Source organism: Oratosquilla oratoria, chromosome 9, assembly GCF_046742065.1.
Source record: "Oratosquilla oratoria isolate Oo_2021 chromosome 9, ASM4674206v1, whole genome shotgun sequence".
NCBI lineage: Eukaryota > Metazoa > Arthropoda > Malacostraca > Stomatopoda > Squillidae > Oratosquilla > Oratosquilla oratoria.
In genome coordinates this window covers 46,619,552-46,638,266 of record NC_134785.1, presented here as the reverse complement: position 1 = coordinate 46,638,266, position 18,715 = coordinate 46,619,552, and the positions used below count along the sequence as shown (strand labels likewise).

At 42.4% G+C, this 18,715-nt stretch overlaps 1 protein-coding gene across 4 annotated transcripts in view; it reads left to right on the top strand.

The window, feature by feature from the left end:
- The window catches only part of LOC143028366 (uncharacterized), a 65,143-nt gene that overhangs the window by 5,468 nt on the left and 40,960 nt on the right, over positions 1 to 18,715 (top strand). For all 4 annotated transcript variants that reach the window (XM_076190331.1, XM_076190334.1, XM_076190333.1 and 1 more), the window contains exons 2-3: positions 7,644 to 7,839; positions 8,867 to 8,999. In XM_076190331.1, coding sequence (XP_076046446.1) covers positions 7,644 to 7,839; positions 8,867 to 8,999 — 329 coding nt within the window. The remainder of the gene's footprint in view (positions 1 to 7,643; positions 7,840 to 8,866; positions 9,000 to 18,715) is intronic.

The following is an 18,715-nucleotide window of genomic DNA, read 5'->3' as shown; positions in this document are numbered from 1 at the left end:
TCACAAGCAATGACTTGTCCTACTGAACAAATCCGCCACAATTTAGAGACAACAAGAGACCGTTCTTGAGCATGTCAACAAAATGGTATGGAAACTTAAAGGACATTAAGAGTTCGTTTGAGTAGAAACGACTTCGGTTACAATCATCTGCTTTTTCGAGTATCTAAATGTAAAATTATCTTTGCGTCATATATAAAGAAACAGAGTGGCAAAATAAGATAGTTGTAGAAAAAAAAACGATAACGGAAGATGAAACGTTCACTTGTAATAGATGCCTGAATATGTTTTCGACTTGTTTGTGTATTTTGCAAAGCAGTAGGTACACCCGAACCTGACCACTATACAAATGTATTACTCGTTGTTACATTAATACAATATACTTTGCAACAAACAACTTTTCCTCAAAGAGAACCATAGTATATATCTTCATTTTAGATAATTTGAGGTCCAAAATTATCAAAATTTTAGGACCTCTTTGAAAATGTATGCTTAAGACACATGTAATAGGCACAAGGTGTCATTTTGGCTAGTTACATGTGAAACCAATATAAAACTGTGCATAAAATTGTTACACGGATAATTTTAAGAAACGGCAGAACACACAAAAAGCAACCTCAAATTGTTAAGCGTCGCCCCTCCCCAAAAATGTAAGGCCCTAAGTTTATGCTAAAACCAGGGCCGAGAACAATACTTGAACTTGTAGCAATGTGAATGAATAGGCATTGAACGTGTGGAGAGCAAGCACAGCTATGATTAATACAAGCTTTGCCATACATATGTGAGGCTTGTGGAGTGAGCAGAAACGTATATTGTTTTGTACGTTTGATTCGATGTTGCTTATGAGCTATCTTGAAATTATCGATGAAGTATGGTTAGGATACCTTTATAGAAGAGGAATAAGCTATCGAACAACGTGAGAGTATTCCTAACGGTAGTTTTGCTCGGTGCGAATGATAGACTACATGGCGGGTGACGCGCATCATGCCTGGCATTATCCTATTTGGGTAAACGCGTTGGTTTAGGTTCGGTTGAAATGATTATCAGCCTCGTACTTTTGCAGCTCGAAGCAAAACGACCTCATTCGAAAAGAAAGACTTAGTGCTCTAGACCAGTGGTTCTCAAACTGGGGTCCCCGGACCCCTGGGGGTCCCTGAGAAGGTCCTAGGGGGTCCGCGACACAATGAAAAAAAATAAATAAATAAATAAAAAAAATAAAATCCAGAAAAAACTATATAATTATAAAAATATACAAAACCGATTCTGTCATTATAGTGTCAGTGATATCGATATTTTGTTGTGCAATCAGCCAGCACTTCTCTATTACATTTTTATGTCATAATATTTAATTTGTTTTTTTCTAATTAATATTTATATTCATTCAAGCTTTATTCTATGCTTACAGAAAGTGTGAACTGAAGATGGAAATGTTTTTAAACCGAAAATCGACAAAATTTTGAAAATATTTTAAATGCTTATTTTTATACTTTCTTTGTGTAGGAATATGCAAATAGTAAATTTACTGCATTATAATCATGTAATGGGTATCTTGGTATGGTAATAATAAATTTTGATTGGCTGGGGGTCCTCGGATGGGACTTAAATATCTGGGGGGGTCCTTGGCATGGTAAAGTTTGAGAACCACTGCTCTAGACAATCTTTTGACGATCATCATTGAACCATGAACGATCATCATTGAATGATAATAGACCGAGCAAAACGTATCTTTATTTTAAGCTCAAAACCAGGACTGAGAACTGGACTTGAACTCGAAGTAATATGAACGAAGAGACATTGGACATGTGTGGACGGCAATAAGCACAGGTGCAGCTATGATTAACACAAGCTCGTCGATGAGGTGAGGCCTGTGGTGTGGTAATGAACATGGAACTGGCTACTGTAGGCTTTATGGTCTCTTGCAGTCTCCTTCATTCTTATGTTCTTATTTGAACAGAAGCCTCGGTATATTGTTTTGTACGTTGGACTCGGTATCACTTATGGGGTATCGTGGAATTACCGAGGAGGTTTGGGTACAGATGAGAAGTTAGCTGAGGGGTTATCACACTGGGCTTCCAAGGGCTTCACCAACGACTTCGGTTACAATATTTAATTTTTAAAATCTAATATAAAATCATATTTCCGTCATATACGAGTATAGCAAAGCTAAATGATGAACCAAGAATTTGTAAACCTATTCGAATGTTGGACATACCACTAAAATGTTCTTAGAGAAGTCTAGATTTTTGTAAGCCAAGTCCTATTCTAGTTATTCAAATGGAAGTTGGAGGAAAAATAGCCCAGTGTGATACCCCTTTACGAATGTGGGTAATTCTAAGCGACCAGGCCCGAACGCAAGGCCAAGAAGATTCTGAATCGACGATCTCTGCTGTCACAGCTCAGTCGTCCATTCCAACTTCACTATTCCGTTAAAATAGTGATGCCTAATATTTTTCATAAATTTCTTTCCCTAGTGAAATTTCAACGTGTTTCTTTATATGCCTCTATCAAAACAAGTCTTAATCATGTACAGATAAATAATTTTTTTCCATTTTTAAGTCTAACGTCGCGCGATAAAGCAACACCAGTATTTTAGAACTTGGAAAAATTGATATCTGTTTGATAAGAGCGCGTTGGAGATGTGACCGGAGATGTACGGATCTCGTATTCCCCTAGTAACGGGTTCGAGTCCCGCACTTTTCTCCGATTCTTAGACTTATTTGATACTCGCTGGCCGAGCAGGTTAGAGCGTTGCTACTTACAGCCAGCGAGTTGGACCAAGAGCATGGCTTATTCAACTCCACGCTACAAAGTCTTCTATAAATGCACCGCTCTAGCCTCCTGATAGAGGTAATTAAATCGATTCTAAACTTGAAGCTCAAACGGGAGATTTTTCTCGTTGTCGCATGATGTTTCCTCTGAAAAAAAAAACCCTTAAGGTCACATTTGACCAATGTGAAGGCAGACACACACACACCCCACGAGTAGATTCACCACGATCCTGGATTACGTTTAATTCTCGTTATCGAAAGCTCTTACCCTCCCTAAGGTCCGATCTATGGGAAATGTTGTGCACACACACACACACATGGCGCTGTGGTTAGAGCTCTGGCCTGCCACTACGGAGGTCCGGGTTCGACTCTCGCCCGGGGCTGAAATAATATCAGTATCGCAGCGCTGAGGGGTGTTACTCCAACTCTCGTGGGCGGGGAGTTGGGTGTGTGTGTGTGTGTGCAAGGTCATAGCATTACCCATAGATCGGACCTACGAGCTCTGAGCTCTCTTCCAGGAGGGAAATAGCTGTCGATCATGAGTCCAACACGTGATCCAAAGACCAAGTGAATACACACACACACAAACAAACAAACTCCTTGCTACCAAAGTTGGAGTGTCGGCTTTCAGTGTGGTGATGCTTATTTTAGTCCGGGGCAGGAACTGGAACTCAGATCGTTGAATAAGCAGCCAAGTATATTTCTTATCTTGTATAAACCTACAGGAAACCAAGAAACCCTTGGTATATAGATAAGTTGACATTAAGTATGAACAACCTTGAACACTAGATGCTGATAACATGCAAACTACCACCTTTCATTGTTCATATAATTTTACAGTGATGTTCAGAGACGTGAAAAAGAATCCGTGCATGCATTCTACATGTACGTGCGCGCGCGCACACACACACACGAGCTCTGAGCTCTCTTCCGGGCGGGAAATAGCTGTCGATCACGAGTCCAACACGTGATCCAAAGACCATGGTGAATACACACACACACACACACAAAACATAAGGCGTGGTCTTTGCAAGTGTGGGTAGAAAAACACGCCGGGAACCTCGGTTGAGGAGGACCGCCGACAAGGTCTCTTCCTGGTTCACTGGGGGGAAGGGGGAGGGGGACGGGCACAGAGAAGGTCACAATGATCCCTAGAGCCATACCCTCGCTTAGCTAAAGGTGACTGTGCGCTAGGCATTTCTCGCTAGCATGCTACTTGCTTTTGCTACTTCGTTTGAGTAGAAACTACTTCGGTTACGATTGTTTTTATTTCCATATATCAAATTACTCTTGCGTCATAGAGTGAGAAGCTGAATGACGAACCAAGAGAATTTACTCCGATACGAATGTCAGACACATTGTTGAGATGTTCTTGCGGAAGTCTAGAATACTGTCACCCAAGTCGTTTCTATTCAAAACGAAGTAGCAAAAGCAAGCAGCATGCTAGCCTAGTGTGTCGCCACCTTTAGAGAGGTCATGAGGTCTTTTCGTGCAAAACCCGTGTATTTATGTTCGGCTCACAATGGAAGATCGCTGGCTGAGCGGGTTAGGGCGTCGTTACCTGCGGCGAAGGTCGAGGTGATGGCGGTTCGAACCCTGCCTCCAGCGAAGTTGAACTAAGGGCATTAGGGTTCATTAAATTCCACGCTACAAAGCCCTCTGTGAGGTGCACCGTCTTAGCCTTCCGATAGTCGGGAGTTTGTAACATTAAACCATATCATCGTCAGCATCATTTAATGTTTGGTTCTCTATGGGAGGATGTCAATATGTTGTCAGGTTGGCAGAGCACATGTGAACTGTGTGTATACTCGCAGGTGTTTGGCTTCCAACACTTGCCGGTTTTGCCCCGCAAGGTTCCGCGTCGTTTCCTTCTAGTCCAGGGGGTGGGCAACCCTTGGCACGCGTGCAGAACTTGGCACACTTACGGCTTGTTCCCGGCACGCGAAACTCGGAGCTCACCTTAAGGAAAAAAATCTAGCTTCTTTTGTATGACCATTGGTAACCGTTGTTCTGGGAGACATATTGCGGCCCTCCTACTAGGTGGTCAAGGGAAAGTGCCCATATTTGTATGTAAGACTATGATTTTACCTGTTTGACACACGAGAAAATTTTGTATTAAAGATCTGGCTGATTCCTGGCACAACACCTAAAAATGTTGCCCGCCCTTGCTCTAGTCCGTTATAATCATCTCTAATACATTTGTGATCTTGGAGCACATTGTCTCCAATGGCTAATCATTTTCACTTCTTTTGTGTTTTATTTGGTCCTGTCAGTACCCACCACAAACCTTGTACTACATTTTTATTTTCCTGGACACCTTGTAATTCATCCCCATCTTCTTATTTCTTCCGCCAGTCTCTCTTGTTCTGTTTCGCGTCTGGCCTTTTTTGATCCTTAGACCAGTTTCTTTCCAACATTTCTTGTTTTTGTTTTTTTTTACAGTCCTTGGGTTTTCCCACAATTGAATAGAGTTGCTGGACAGCAGACAAATCATACTAGTCAAGTCAAGTCCTGAAAGATAGATGTTTGATTCGGTTTTACGTCGCGAATCTCCTCTTATCAGGAGTCTAGGACTGTACCCCTCACAGTGAAATTTGTAGCGTGGATTTTAATGAACCATGCACTTGGTTCAATCGCCGGTGGCAGAGTTAGAACCGCCATTACTACGACCTCCGCTAACCCGTTCGGCCAGCTAGCGTTCTAGGTCCTCAAAGGATTTTTAAAAAAGAAGAATTATGACTGATCCTACAGTGAGGAAAACTTATGAAGGGTCCTATATCTCTTTAGCATTAGACCTTACACTGAAGTAACCTACAGTGTTCACTATTCGTACTCTCGTTAATTGTCTTTAGATATATGTAGATAAACACATGTGTGTCTGTGTGTGTATGTAAGAGAGAAAGAGAAAGATAGTTACATAATGGTTAGTCCTGATAAAGGACAGGTCAGTACATATAATGTGTGATAAACCTGTGTGTGTGTGTGTGTGTGTGTGTGTGTGTGTGTGTGTGTGTGTGTGTGTGTGTGTGTGTGTGTGTGTGTGTGTGAGAGAGAGAGAGAGAGAGAGAGTGTGTGTGTGAGAGAGAGAGAGAGGGGGGGGGGGGGGGGGAGGGAGAGAGAGAGAGAGAGAGAAAGCGAAATAGACAGTCGTTATATAACGGTTGACAGAGCTGTCGCTATTCGTACTCTCGTTAGTTCTTTTAACAAAAGAGAGAAAAATAGACAGACAGTCGCTACGTAACGGTTGACAGAACCGTCACTGTTCGTACTCTCGTTAGTTGTCTTACTAAAAGAGATTGAGATAGACAGACAGATAGTCGTTACAGAACGGTTGACAGAACCGTCAGTGGTGAGAGTGCAGGGTGCACCGACCGCGTTAGTGCAACGACTCCCGGCGAGGCCTGAGTTGCTCTCTCAGTTACCCTCCTCCTACGCCTCCTAACAGACAACCGGAAGTACCCCGGGTACAAGGTCGCAATCCGACTGCGGTGGCGGCGGCGATTATAGTGGAATTGGCAGCAGATTTAGGGCGGTCCATCCTCTGGCACAGTTTCTGTTCTGAGAGGAGGGTCTCGTTTTTAAAAGGGACGGTTTATCCTCAGTCCATTTCCTCGTGGACTAAGAAAATGCCTCCGAAACACCTATTTTTTCCATTCAACTTACGACAATCCTTTCGTTGCCAAGTCCACATTTTTCTGCAAGAGACGGAAGTCCTTTACAATCTACATTATAGAAACGTTTCTTTGCGGTATTATGACAATGGTTGAGAATATGGACAGGCCTGGCGAGAGATAGATAGATAGATAGATAAATAGAGAGAGAGAAAGAGAGAGGTGGTGGTGGTGGTGGAGGGCATTGACCAGGTGTCTGGATGCCTAGGGAGGTCGAGAAGATTAAGGATTTTATATAACCAGTGGTGACATATGTGTATATATATATATTATATATGTGTATATATATATATATATATATATATATATATATATTCATATTCATAAAATTGTCCACGTGGATTAGCCATTTCTTCTTGCCCTTTCCCTTTAGGTTTTCCTTCATCAGTAGTAGCTTTTTGATTGGAGGTATGATACCACAGGATTGGAAAAAAAGCTAATGTAGTAATCGTCCATAAAGATGAAAGTGGGCGACACCAATGAATTAGAGGATTGGAAAAAAAGACTTAAGAGGCACTCGTCCATTTCACAGGCCTATATTACTTACCGACACTATAGTGAAATTATGCGAGAGGATTGCGTAGGATAGGTGGGTCAAATAGACTGAAGTCTTGAGTCAGTTTAGCTTTAGATGAAGAAAGTCACGTGTCGATTCTATTAGAATTCTATTCAAGAGTTATTGATGTGCTGCAAGAGATGGACGGCTGGGTGGACTATGTATACCTCGATCTACAGAAGGCCTGTCACAAAATAACCCGCGTTCTTTTTATGTAGAAACTGGCGTACATTACACGAGGTCAGGAGTAAAGGATAAAATGTCAGTTTGGAGCGTAGTGACCAGTGGAGTCCCATAAGGTTCAGTGCTAGCACCTATGTTTCCTTTTTACAAGTGATACAGTGGAAGGTACAAGAAGATAGGTTAATATGTTTACACATGATACGAAGTTCATGAGAAGCGTGAAGACTGAGAAGAACTGTCAACTGATGCAGAAAAGATCTACACTCTGTATTCGCCTGAGCCAAGAATGAAAAAAATAATGGAATATCATTGCAAAGTATTGGACATGGTCAACAACTCCCAAAATACTAGAAAATTTCCAAATTTATTTATTCATTTGTTTATTCATATGTTTAATAATTTATTTATGTGTTTTTGTGTGCGGGTGTGTGTATTATAGGTTTTCATAAAATGCATTCTTCATCACAGCTACTGCGAATGGCAGCGCAGGCGGAAGCGGCGGCGGTGGCGGCGGCGGCGGCTCCAGCGTGATGACCAAAACATTGACCTGGATTGTGGTGATCGCTCTGATCGGGGTCAGCGCTGCCCTGGCCGTCACCTGCACGCAGCTCAATGAACAGATCACCAAAGAGCGCAAGGTTCACGAGGAGGCCGTCCAGAAGATGTAAGTAGACGAGATAAAACGTACGAGAACAGTGTGTGTGTGTGTGTGTGTGTGTGTGTGTGTGTGTGTGTGTGTGTGTGTGTGTGTGTGTGTGTGTGTGTGTGTGTGTGGAGGGAGAGGGTACGGTTTGTGTGCGTGTGTGTGTGTGTGTATGTGTGTGATTCACCATGGTCTTGGATCACGTGTTAGACTCGTGATCGACAGCTATTACCCTCCCGGATGAGAGCTCGGAGTTCATATATGACCAATCTATGGGTAATGCTGTGACCTTACACGCACAAACACTCCCAACTCCCCGCCCACGAGAGTTGGAGTAATGACTCGCAGTGCAGCGATACTGAAATTATTTCAGCCCTGGGCGGGATTCGAACTTCGACCGCTGTAGCAGTGGTTGTGAACTCTACCACTGTGCCGTCGAGTCGTGTGTGTATGTGGAGGGGAGGGTATATGTGTGTGTGTATGTGTATGGAGGTAGAGTACGTGTGTATGGGGGAGGGTATGTGTTTAACATATGAGTGTGTTACTGGGGATAGACGACGTTGGGAGAGAGTGATGCGCAGTTTCGTTTGTATACTTTATTCTAGTGAAGGTACTACGTGTGTCAGAGGCAAGCATGGCGTGGTCCCCAAGTAGGGGGCCGACCGCGAAGGCCTAGTGACACGTAACAAGTTGAGTACAGGGAAGAACTGACGGACTGACCGGCTTACCCGCTCGAGACAGGCAGTATATATACGCGGGACTGACCCGACGCCATGACCAGACGCGACTTAATTGCGGTGACCCTTTCTGGCCTGTCAATACCAGCGTCAGGTCCTATACACTCCAACTCCAAATGCATACAATTTGCATCAATGCTAGAACGCTTGTGGGATACATGTACACCACACGTGTGTGTGTGTGTGTGTGTGTGTGTGTGTGTGTGTGTGCGTGCGCGACTCAAAACATGTGGCGTTACAGAAGGGAGTGCACATTGAATTACATGTCGTTGCTCCGTATTTGAATGACCTCACATGACCTCTTTTCTCAGGGAAGAGGACATCTCGGCTGCCAGAGCTGAGGTCACAGTTGCCGCCACCGAGAGACTCGAGGCCCTCGCACAGACGTCCAGCCTCCAGAGAGACCTTGTTGCGCAGAAAGAGGAGTGCAAATCAACACTAAAGGTAAAGAATGAGTTTACCCTTTTACCTCCCCCACCCCCGATCTATTGATTTGTTTTTTATTTATTTATTTACCAATTCATTTTAGATTCATCGTACTCGTTTTATGCCCCCCACCCCCACTTTCGACTTTTCCTTGAGGTTTTCTGTGATCGGAAAGAGAAGTCGGGGGGGGGGGAGAGAAAGCCACAAAAAAATCCTAATATTGTCTAGGAAATGATATGTGAGGACTGGTAAGGAGCTATCATTCCAGGACTTCTGTAACGATATATATATATATATATATATATATATATATATATATATATATATATATATATATATATATATATATATATATATATATATATATATATATATCACCTCACCACCATCCTTCTCACCATCCGCCTGGTAGTTATGTAGACCTGTCAGTCTGCGTGAGCCTCCTTCAGTCGGTGTGGTCATCATACTGTCTCTCTTGTAATACTTGTTGCAGAGGATCCTCTATTCCTATGCGCTTCATTGATGTTGTCACACCACCTTTTCCGTGGTCTTCCTGGTGGTCGTATATTAAGTTACCAGCTGAAAGTGGTGAGAAGAGAAGAGTAGCCTAGCTGATATGAATGTCTTGTCTTGTCTTGTAATTTTGGTGTTAGCACCATGGCCTGTCTGGGGACACGTCGCCATATGTATGGTGAGAAGTTCTGCATGTGAAGTTTCTTTGGTATGTTGGAATGAATAAAATTGTGAGGCGGCTCCAGCAATATTAGGGAAAAAAAAAAAGTCTCACCCCGGGACACGGGTGATGTAAAGAAAAGTGGATATTTGCTTTTTCTCCATGGCGGAACAATAGAATTGGCAGAACCACAAGAAGAGATGGAGTGGTAGAGGTGATAAAGAAGAGGTTTAAAGAGATGAGTAGAAAGTAGGACTAGTAGAATTAAAATATAATCGACATTCTTCTTTGAGTGGAGAAGCGACTCAAAGTATAAAAGACTGCCACGTTGCTCTGGTCCATGGGGGTGCCTGATAACTCCAAAAGTAATTGTATCAAAAGACTTGTACAACCAGTACCCTGTTCGGATTTTTTGAGATTTATTTTTGTTACTAACAGGGTAAATTAGCAAACCTGTGTGGTATGATGGATGATTAAGTTGAGGCATAGTTGAGTTTTACCTATGTCACGTGCATGTATAGATTTCTCCCCGTCTTCTCTTTTTCTGCATGAGAGGACGGAGAGGGGGGGGGTCGCTGATTAAGTGAAGCGGCCTTGCTGTGGATGCACTGTGTCTTGCTGCATTGCTTCTGACCCAGGGCAGTGGACGGGATACAGGGATGACTCGTCATCCATGAGGAGCTAAGAGGAGAGGGGGTAAACAAGGGTGCTGGATGGGAGTGGAATGAGTTCGTGTCTTTTGACTTGGATACCCCCCTTACAAGGGGGAAAAAGCCCTTGGCATATAGATAGATAGACGTTTATATATGTCCAGAATGATTCAAATCACATGACGCGACAGTTGCCAAATAGTACTTGGGAGAGGGATGTGTTCCCTAAGCAACTCCAGACTGCCCCAAAACGACACAAAGTTGAATGAAAGAAACCGCCATATCATTTTCCATCAGTGTGGTGGTATTCTTGAAAAGACAAGGCTTCAGAGAACCCTGTACTGCCCCCAAGGCATTGCCTTCATTCCAGGAGCTGTCAAGTGGCCCCAGGACACAATGATGCAGTTTTCCCTAGTGTTCCCAGTAACCAGAGCTTCCGTCCTTAGGGATAATATCGCCTCGTGGAGGCGGTGAAGGAGGGAAGTCTCAGGAGGGTAACAGAAAGGAAAGAGGGTAGAACTCGAGAATGGTCACCATTCCTCTTCGAGTGGAGTTTAATCTCCAATCATGCTGACTGACTGGTAAAAGAGTTATCACACTGGGCTATTTTTCCTTCCACCTCCGATCCATCGGTGATGCTGACCACCTCCAGAACGTTTTCCGCCGTAAAATCACTATGGCCAATTATTTTGTTTTCTCAACTATTTATATAGGAGGTCGTTTGATATGCTGCAGAAAGATTGTTTAGCTCCAGCATATTATACTCTTTCCCGAAAGCTGCGGGCTGCAAATCTGCTCCAACAGTCGGAGGAAAAATAGTCCAGTGTGATAACGCCTTAAACAGGGGTAGCAAAAGAGAATAGAATGCTCTAGTTGATAGTGAAGGCAGTGAAGATTTCATGGCTGTCAGTAATAGATGCAATGACAGCTTGATTATATATCGACAGCTACTGGACCAGGCGTCCCTTGCGGTCTGCACCACACTTTACAGCCTCTGTATGTATCTGTGTGTGTGCATGTATGTATATATGCATGTGTGTTTACTGAATACACCACAAAACTCGTGAAGACGCAGAAAGAGAGTACTCTTCGCTCGACCTGCGTGCCATACATTCGTGTGACGTCATCACTAAGAGAAGGAGGAGGTGACGTCAGGGTTGGCACCGACCTGTACTCTGTTGTTGGACTGAAGACTTGTCTATCGGGGTCAACCCTGTACGTACTGAAATGGTTATCACACTGGGCTATTTTCATTCAACTTCCGATTAATCGGAGATACCGCCCACCTCCAACATATTTTCCGCCGCAAAACGATTATGAAAATTTTTTGTTTTCTCTACAAAAATACATAGAATGTCATTTGATATGCCGGAGGAAAATTTTGTTCCAACGTATCAGATTCCTTCCTGAAAACTGCGGGCTGTAAATCTACTCCAAAAGTCGGAGGAAAAATATTCCAGTATGATGATGCCTTGAGCAGGCTTTGCGTACATGAAGACGACGCTATTGTTCAAATCACCAACAATTTCCTTTAAAGAGATCATGTCAGGATAAATCAGGTCAGGTCATGGTGATCCTGAACGAACAAGTTTGGATAGCGACAGTGTCTGTCTCGTTATCGCACTAGGCTTCCGCGGGGTTCACCAGCGCCGACAGTTGAGAGTTCGTTTGAGTAAGAACGACTTTGGTTACAATATCTTATTTTTCAAAACTCCAAATATCAAATTATCTTTCCGTCATGAATAGCAAAGCTGAATGATGAACTAAGAGATTGTAAACCTATACGACATACTGTCGAAATGTTCTTAGAAAGGTCTAGGTTCTGTAAGTCAAGTTATATTCTAGTTATTCAAATGGAGGGTGGAGGTAGGATGTGGGAGGAAAAATAGCCCAGTGTGATAAACCCTTCACCCGGGTTCTGTTTGGGCCTAATTATGACCAGACGATATTAGTGAATGGTGTCTCGGGAGGAGGAGGAGGAGGAAGAGGTCAAAAGAGTGTGTACTACGTGCCTATGACTTGGCTACCACCTACCTCCCTTATAAGGGGGGAAAAAGCTCTTGGCATATAGAGATAGTCTGGGAAGAAAGTGTTATAAAAGCATTCAATACAATCGAAAGACTGTTGGCACCATATGACAACCATCATAGTGCCACTGAAGGGTGCCATGGCTTCAGGTTCAACACAGGTACGTAATGGTGCCGGCGAGTGAAATGGCTTTCTCCTTAATGTTTGTAGGTTTGAAATTTCCTTGATAGCAATCACCGCAAATCTTGCCAGGAAACTTAGCCCGTCCCATACTTTTTTGTTTAATACATATTTATTTCCAAAGAACCTGAGGTAACGCTGAAACAAGTTTATACCAAACCACCGATTGGTTCGTGAGACTCAATCAAGACCTGTTTCAAGCATAATTCGTGCAGGCGTCATCACACTGGGCTATTTTTCCTCCGACTGGTGAAGCAGATTTGCAGCCCATAGCTTTCGGGGAGGAATATATGCTGTAAGAAAATCGATTTCCTCCATCATATCATATGTTTTTGGTTAAGAAAACTAAATAGTTTGCCGTAATGATTTTACGGTGGGTAAATTTTTGGAGGTGGATGGTACCACCGTTGAATCGGAGGTCGGAGGAAAATAGCCCAGTGTAATTACCCCCTTAACGACAACTCTAGGTATATGGACATACGCACGTTTTCCCAATGTTGATCCCACTTGCAGGGTTGTTTCGACAAGAGGCAACCCAGGGTGGAGACGGGAACTTCGCCCACAGAACGCATGGCTGGCACTCCTGTTTATAACAGAAAGGGTGATGGTTGCGTCGTAGGGGGGGAGGGGAAGGCGTCGGTGAGCAACTGAAGCGACGAACTCCCCCTCCCCCTCCCCCACCCACCCACTCCGGGCGTAAGATCTTCACTGACGATGCCAACTCCAAGAACACTGAACACCGCCTGCCAACCCCCAAAGAGAGAAAATATTATTTTGGCAAACAACGTAGTCTTAAAACCAGTGTTTTTTGTCGCCATGTTTGTGCTCCATGACTGCTATGACCTGCCTATGGTAAAGGCTGAAATAACCCAAGAGTTCACAAATTGGGAAACCCTGGTCAAAGAAACTGCATCTTCACCAAAGTTGTGTACGGATTAAGAATGCATTCAGTACATAAAGTCTGAATCAAAAGTATAAAGAATTCATACGCACATTATACATACATAGCCTGTACATATGTGTGTGTGTGATTCACCATGGTCTTGGATCACGTGTTGGACTCGTGATCGCCAGCTTTTTACACCCCTAGAAGAGAGCTCAGAGCTCATATATGACCGATCTATGGGTAATGCTGACCTTGCACGCGCACACACACCCAACTCCCCGCCCACGAGAGTTGGAGTAACAACTCGCAGCGCAGCGATACTGACATTATTTCAGCCCTGGGCGGGAATCGAACTCGGTCCACTGTAGCAGCGGTTGCGAATGCTACCACTGCGCCGTCAATCTACTACTATGTGAGAGTTAATCACCATAGTTTTGGATCACGTGTTGGGCTCTTGATCGATAGCTATTACCTTCCAGGAAGAGAGATTCGAGCTCTTATGTGACCGATCTGTCGGTAATGCTGTGACCGTACACGCCCATACAAACCAAACTCCCCACCCGCGTGGTAGTGATTCACCATGGTCTTTGGATCACGTGTTGGACTCGTGATCAACAGCTATTTCGCTCCCGGAAGAGAGCTCAGAGCTCATATATGACCTATCTATGGGTAATGCTGTGACCTTACACGTATACACACTCCGAACTCCCCGCCCACGAAAGTTGGAGTAACAACTCGCAGCGCAGCGATACTGAAATTATTTCAGCCCTGGGCGGGATTCGAACCCGGACCGCCGTAGTGGCAGCCGGGAACTCAAACCACTGCATGTGTATGTATGAGGTGTGAGTTTGAGCATCCTCTGAGTTATCTTCCTCCTTGCCGCCCCCAGCCACCTCCGCTTCCCACCTCTTACATAACACACAAATCGTAGAATGAGGGGGTCCACACCGGCACCCTACATAGTAATTACTATGTGGCAACTCTTCGTATGACGTGGCAGAGCACGTCATCGTCGTGTAGCGTGGCATGATGGTAATGGGCGTTACGCCTTGTGACGTAGACGACCGGGAACAGTTGATTGGTCGAATATGTGAGGTGGGGCAGACTGTCCCGTCCTTGGTGGCCCGCAGTCGGAGGGAGGGTTGGGGGATAGGGTTGAGTTGATGTGGCCTCCAAGTCTGCCAGTGCAACGATACTCACATTTATATAACCCTTGTTAAGGACCTTGTACTATAAATATATCTGTTTTCTACTTCCTCAAGTTGACACCAATGAACATAGAAAGATCTTCAGGGTGTTTGGAATGATATTGAAGGAGGAAGCATAGATAGATCTTTAGGGTGTTTGGAATGATATTGAAGGAGAAAGCATAGTTATCAATACCGAAAGAATTTACGATATCGTTATTGCCAATAATTGGTAAGCCCAATAGGTCCTTACACTGAAAAAATACATAACCTATCTATTTTGTTGAGCGATGGCATAAAATTATATTGAGCATAAGTTGTTTTTCATGGCATTTTTTTTATAACGTTGCAGTAATCGATATGAACTTGTACAGAATACTCATACCTGTCAAGCTACTGTGGTGTCTTACCGTAAGATTTTGTGTTAGAGACCATAAGTTTGTGTGTGAAACGGTAATTAAACCATAAGAAAACCATGTTTTTGTCATTCAATATTTATGTTTCAAAACAAATGCAGAATGAAAACACAATGTAAAAGCATGGCACATTATAAACACATAATGAAAACAGTACTGTTTACAAAGGCTCTTGTAAACAGTACTGTTTTTCATTATGTGGTGCTCATACTGTGTCACTTGAAAAGGGGAATTTATTTCAAATTGTTCAAAACAAATACATTGAAAAACACATCGCATGCGGAGAGAAAGCGTAAGATTTTTAACTTACGCCGTAAGACGAAAATCATAGAAATTACGTAAGATTTAGGCAAAAAACAAGACTTGACAGGTATGAATATTGTATTTATTTTAGATGAATGGCCTTGTTGCCTCGTGAAATCATGCCTTAATTCTTCATGGCAGTAAGTACAAAAGGACAAATACCTTCCCTTTGCACCATTTAGTCGCCTTTCATGACGCGCATGGGAAACTATGGCAGGATTCCTATCCCTCCGCCACAAGAGCATGGGACAAGATTGACACATGAGATTATAGACGAACAGTAGAATCGAGGGATCGCGAATGTTTAACAGTGGTTCAGTTTTCTTCTATGAGTGGAGGTTTGTCTCTGATCGTAAAAAGCTCTGGTCCATAGGGGTGCCACTGTCCTAACGACAGTTTACCCCTTCTCACGTTGATATTCGCTTTCGCAGCTGCTCAACATTATTTTGTTTTGGTTTATCTCGTTCAGATCTTTCGTTTTAGGTTCTATTATTTATCGTTAATTCCCAAGGCGACATTAGCAGAATATCTTCCAAAGGGATTATCACACGTGGAAGACGGGTTTCACCACAGCCAACAGTTGAGAGTTCGTTGAAGTTAAAACGACTTCGGGTTACAATATTTTACTTTTCAAATATTTAAATATCAAATTATCTTTCCGTCATATATTGTAAAGCTGAATGATAAACTGGTTGTATAACTATACAAATGTTAGATATACTGTTGAAATGTTCTTTGAAAAGTCTAGATTCTGTAAGCAAAGTCATATTTTAATTATTCAAATGGAGGTCGGAGGTAGGATAAAGGAGGTTAAATATCCCTATGTGATAGCTCCTGGGAGAGGACATTTACAAACTACGATATGGCTGCTGTTTAACACCCTTTCAACGGAGACGTGCATATGAAGACCATTGTTCTGCGACAAAGCTGAAGGGTAGATTCGTCTAATCCCCATTTCACCCGATGACTGAGTAAAATTGACTGAAATGATCCAGGAAAGGAGTACGGATGAAAGTGCGTCTTCATGTTGATGCGAAAGGTTTGAAAGCTGGCGGTCGATGTGGCAGAGTCCGAAGCGGACGGTAAATTTCCAGTGACCTTGAAGTATAGCTATCATGATAGGCAACTTTTATATTGTTGACCATAATCTCATCATAGGCTACTTTCATCCTGTTGCTATCTGAAAATATTTAATAATAGTAATAATTATGTTTTTCCGTTGGACATGATCTCTAGACCCAATGACAAATATTTTTATATAAACTTGTTATAAAAAAAAAAAAAAATTATTTTTTTTTATTTGAGGGGTTTTGAATATACAGTGGCGCTCAGGTTGTGACTGTCATTTCCACTAGCTCCCCGAACATAATGGGCAAAATTGATGGTTTAGATGAGTAAACTTGAGCGTATCTCGCACGTGTGGCATCTCGCTTGGAAAGTGAAACGACATTGACGTACCTTACTTCATACATTTATGTGGTGGCACACTAAGCATTTCTCGCTACCATGCTACAGGCTTTCGCTACTTCGTTTGAGTAGAAACGACTTAGGTTACGATATTTTTTTTCTTCAAATTTCCAAATGGCCAATCACTCTTGCGTCATAGTGAGAAGCTGAATGAACTTCTACGTATTGAAAAGTTAAGAAGTTGTTTATAAAAAAACATATGTTATATATGACATTTTATAGAATACGAAGTTAAACCTATACGAATGTTAGACACATTGTTGAAATGTTCATACGGAAGTCTAGCGTATTGTAACCAAGTCGTTTCTACTCAAACGAAGTAGCCAAATCAAATAGCATGCTAGCCTAGTCTGCCGCCACCTTTAGTCTGACTAATACCCGAGGAGTGACCTTCGAACTAAACAAAGGTGGTCTCAGTTGATCGAACCTCTCCTCCCCCTCTTGGACAATCCATACACGTGGCCGCGCAACAAGTGTTTTTCATTACGCTAAATCATATCAATAATACATGTAATAATAATAGTAATAATTGAAGGTTTCTCCAATTATTTTGTTAATATGGTTGTCTGGTGACATGTCATTGTTAATAATTACTCCTAGGCCCTTTTCCAAGGTAACTTTTTTCACTTCCTTTGTACCAATTTTATATTGCCCCGATATTCTATTTTTACTTTTTCCAAACTCCATTATACTACAGTTTTTTATGTTGAAGTTCGCTTCCCACTTTTGGCTCCATTCTCATACTTTATCCAGGTCTCTCTGGAGTGATTCAGTCTTTTTCTGTACTTACTTTCTTTAGTAGTTTTGCATGTGTGTGTGTGTGTGTTTGTATGCTGAAAAAACCACCAAGGAAAATAATAGAATTATGACAGCGCTTTTGTCTATTTAGACATCCTGAGGATGTCTAAATAGACAAAAGTGCTTGGTCATAATTTTATTTTTTCCTTTGTGGTATTTCTGCATATTTAGAATCATGAGTTCATGTGATTTCTCTTGCATATATGAGGCGTCCGGTGGTAAAGGGTTGACATCGCCAAATCAACAATTTGGAGTTAGCCCTAGAAAATTATCGAGAAATCCATTGACTATGATTTCCACATACTGGCCAAGCAATATCTTGTGTCAAGATGACACAAGGAAACTTTTTTGACTTTGGTGCACAACAGGTGCATGTAACTAAAGCCAGGGTGCAAGGGTCTGGCTTCAAAGATGCCAAGATGTTTGTTGTTAGAGTAGGCAGGCTTCAAAACCAAGAACGGTTATGGGACTTGAGCCCACATTTGTGAAGCTGCAAAAGGGGAAGCAGAGCGAGTATGATGCTCAAAAGTTCTTCCTACCTGGTGTACCTCTTCAGCAATTGTATAAGAAGCCAATCAAGCTGACTAAAGAGAAGTTTAGAGATGTGATGGATCTAAGTCACTATGTTCACCCATCATTTAAGGATTTCTACGATGACCTTGTTGGAAGATGACGTCGCCACCACCGGGGAGCAAGAGGACAACCCGGATGACATCATCGATTATGATTAACATCCCCCCCCCCCCCAACACTTCCACTGGCGCTTATTCTGCACAAATGATGATATAAGTGTTTGTAGTAATTATCTGACAATAATCTATGAACCATTTGTACTGGGAACCAAGGGAAAAATACGGTAAATGTGTGGTATGTTAAAATTGCCAATCTATAAAAACTCATAAAAATTTTGTTTTTAGGTTTACATTGAAATGGTTCATAGTGTATTTATTGTGAACAAAGAAGTTTTAAAAAATGTAAAAAAAAAATTGGGTTTTCCTATTTTGATAACTGTTTTGCATACTGGGGTATGCAAATTATGGTGGGTTATGATTTTCTTTTCCAACAAAACATTATTGTTTTTTCGTTTTTTTCGTATATGGCTAGGCAAGACGAGTAAAATACATATAAACATGGATGTGATAAATC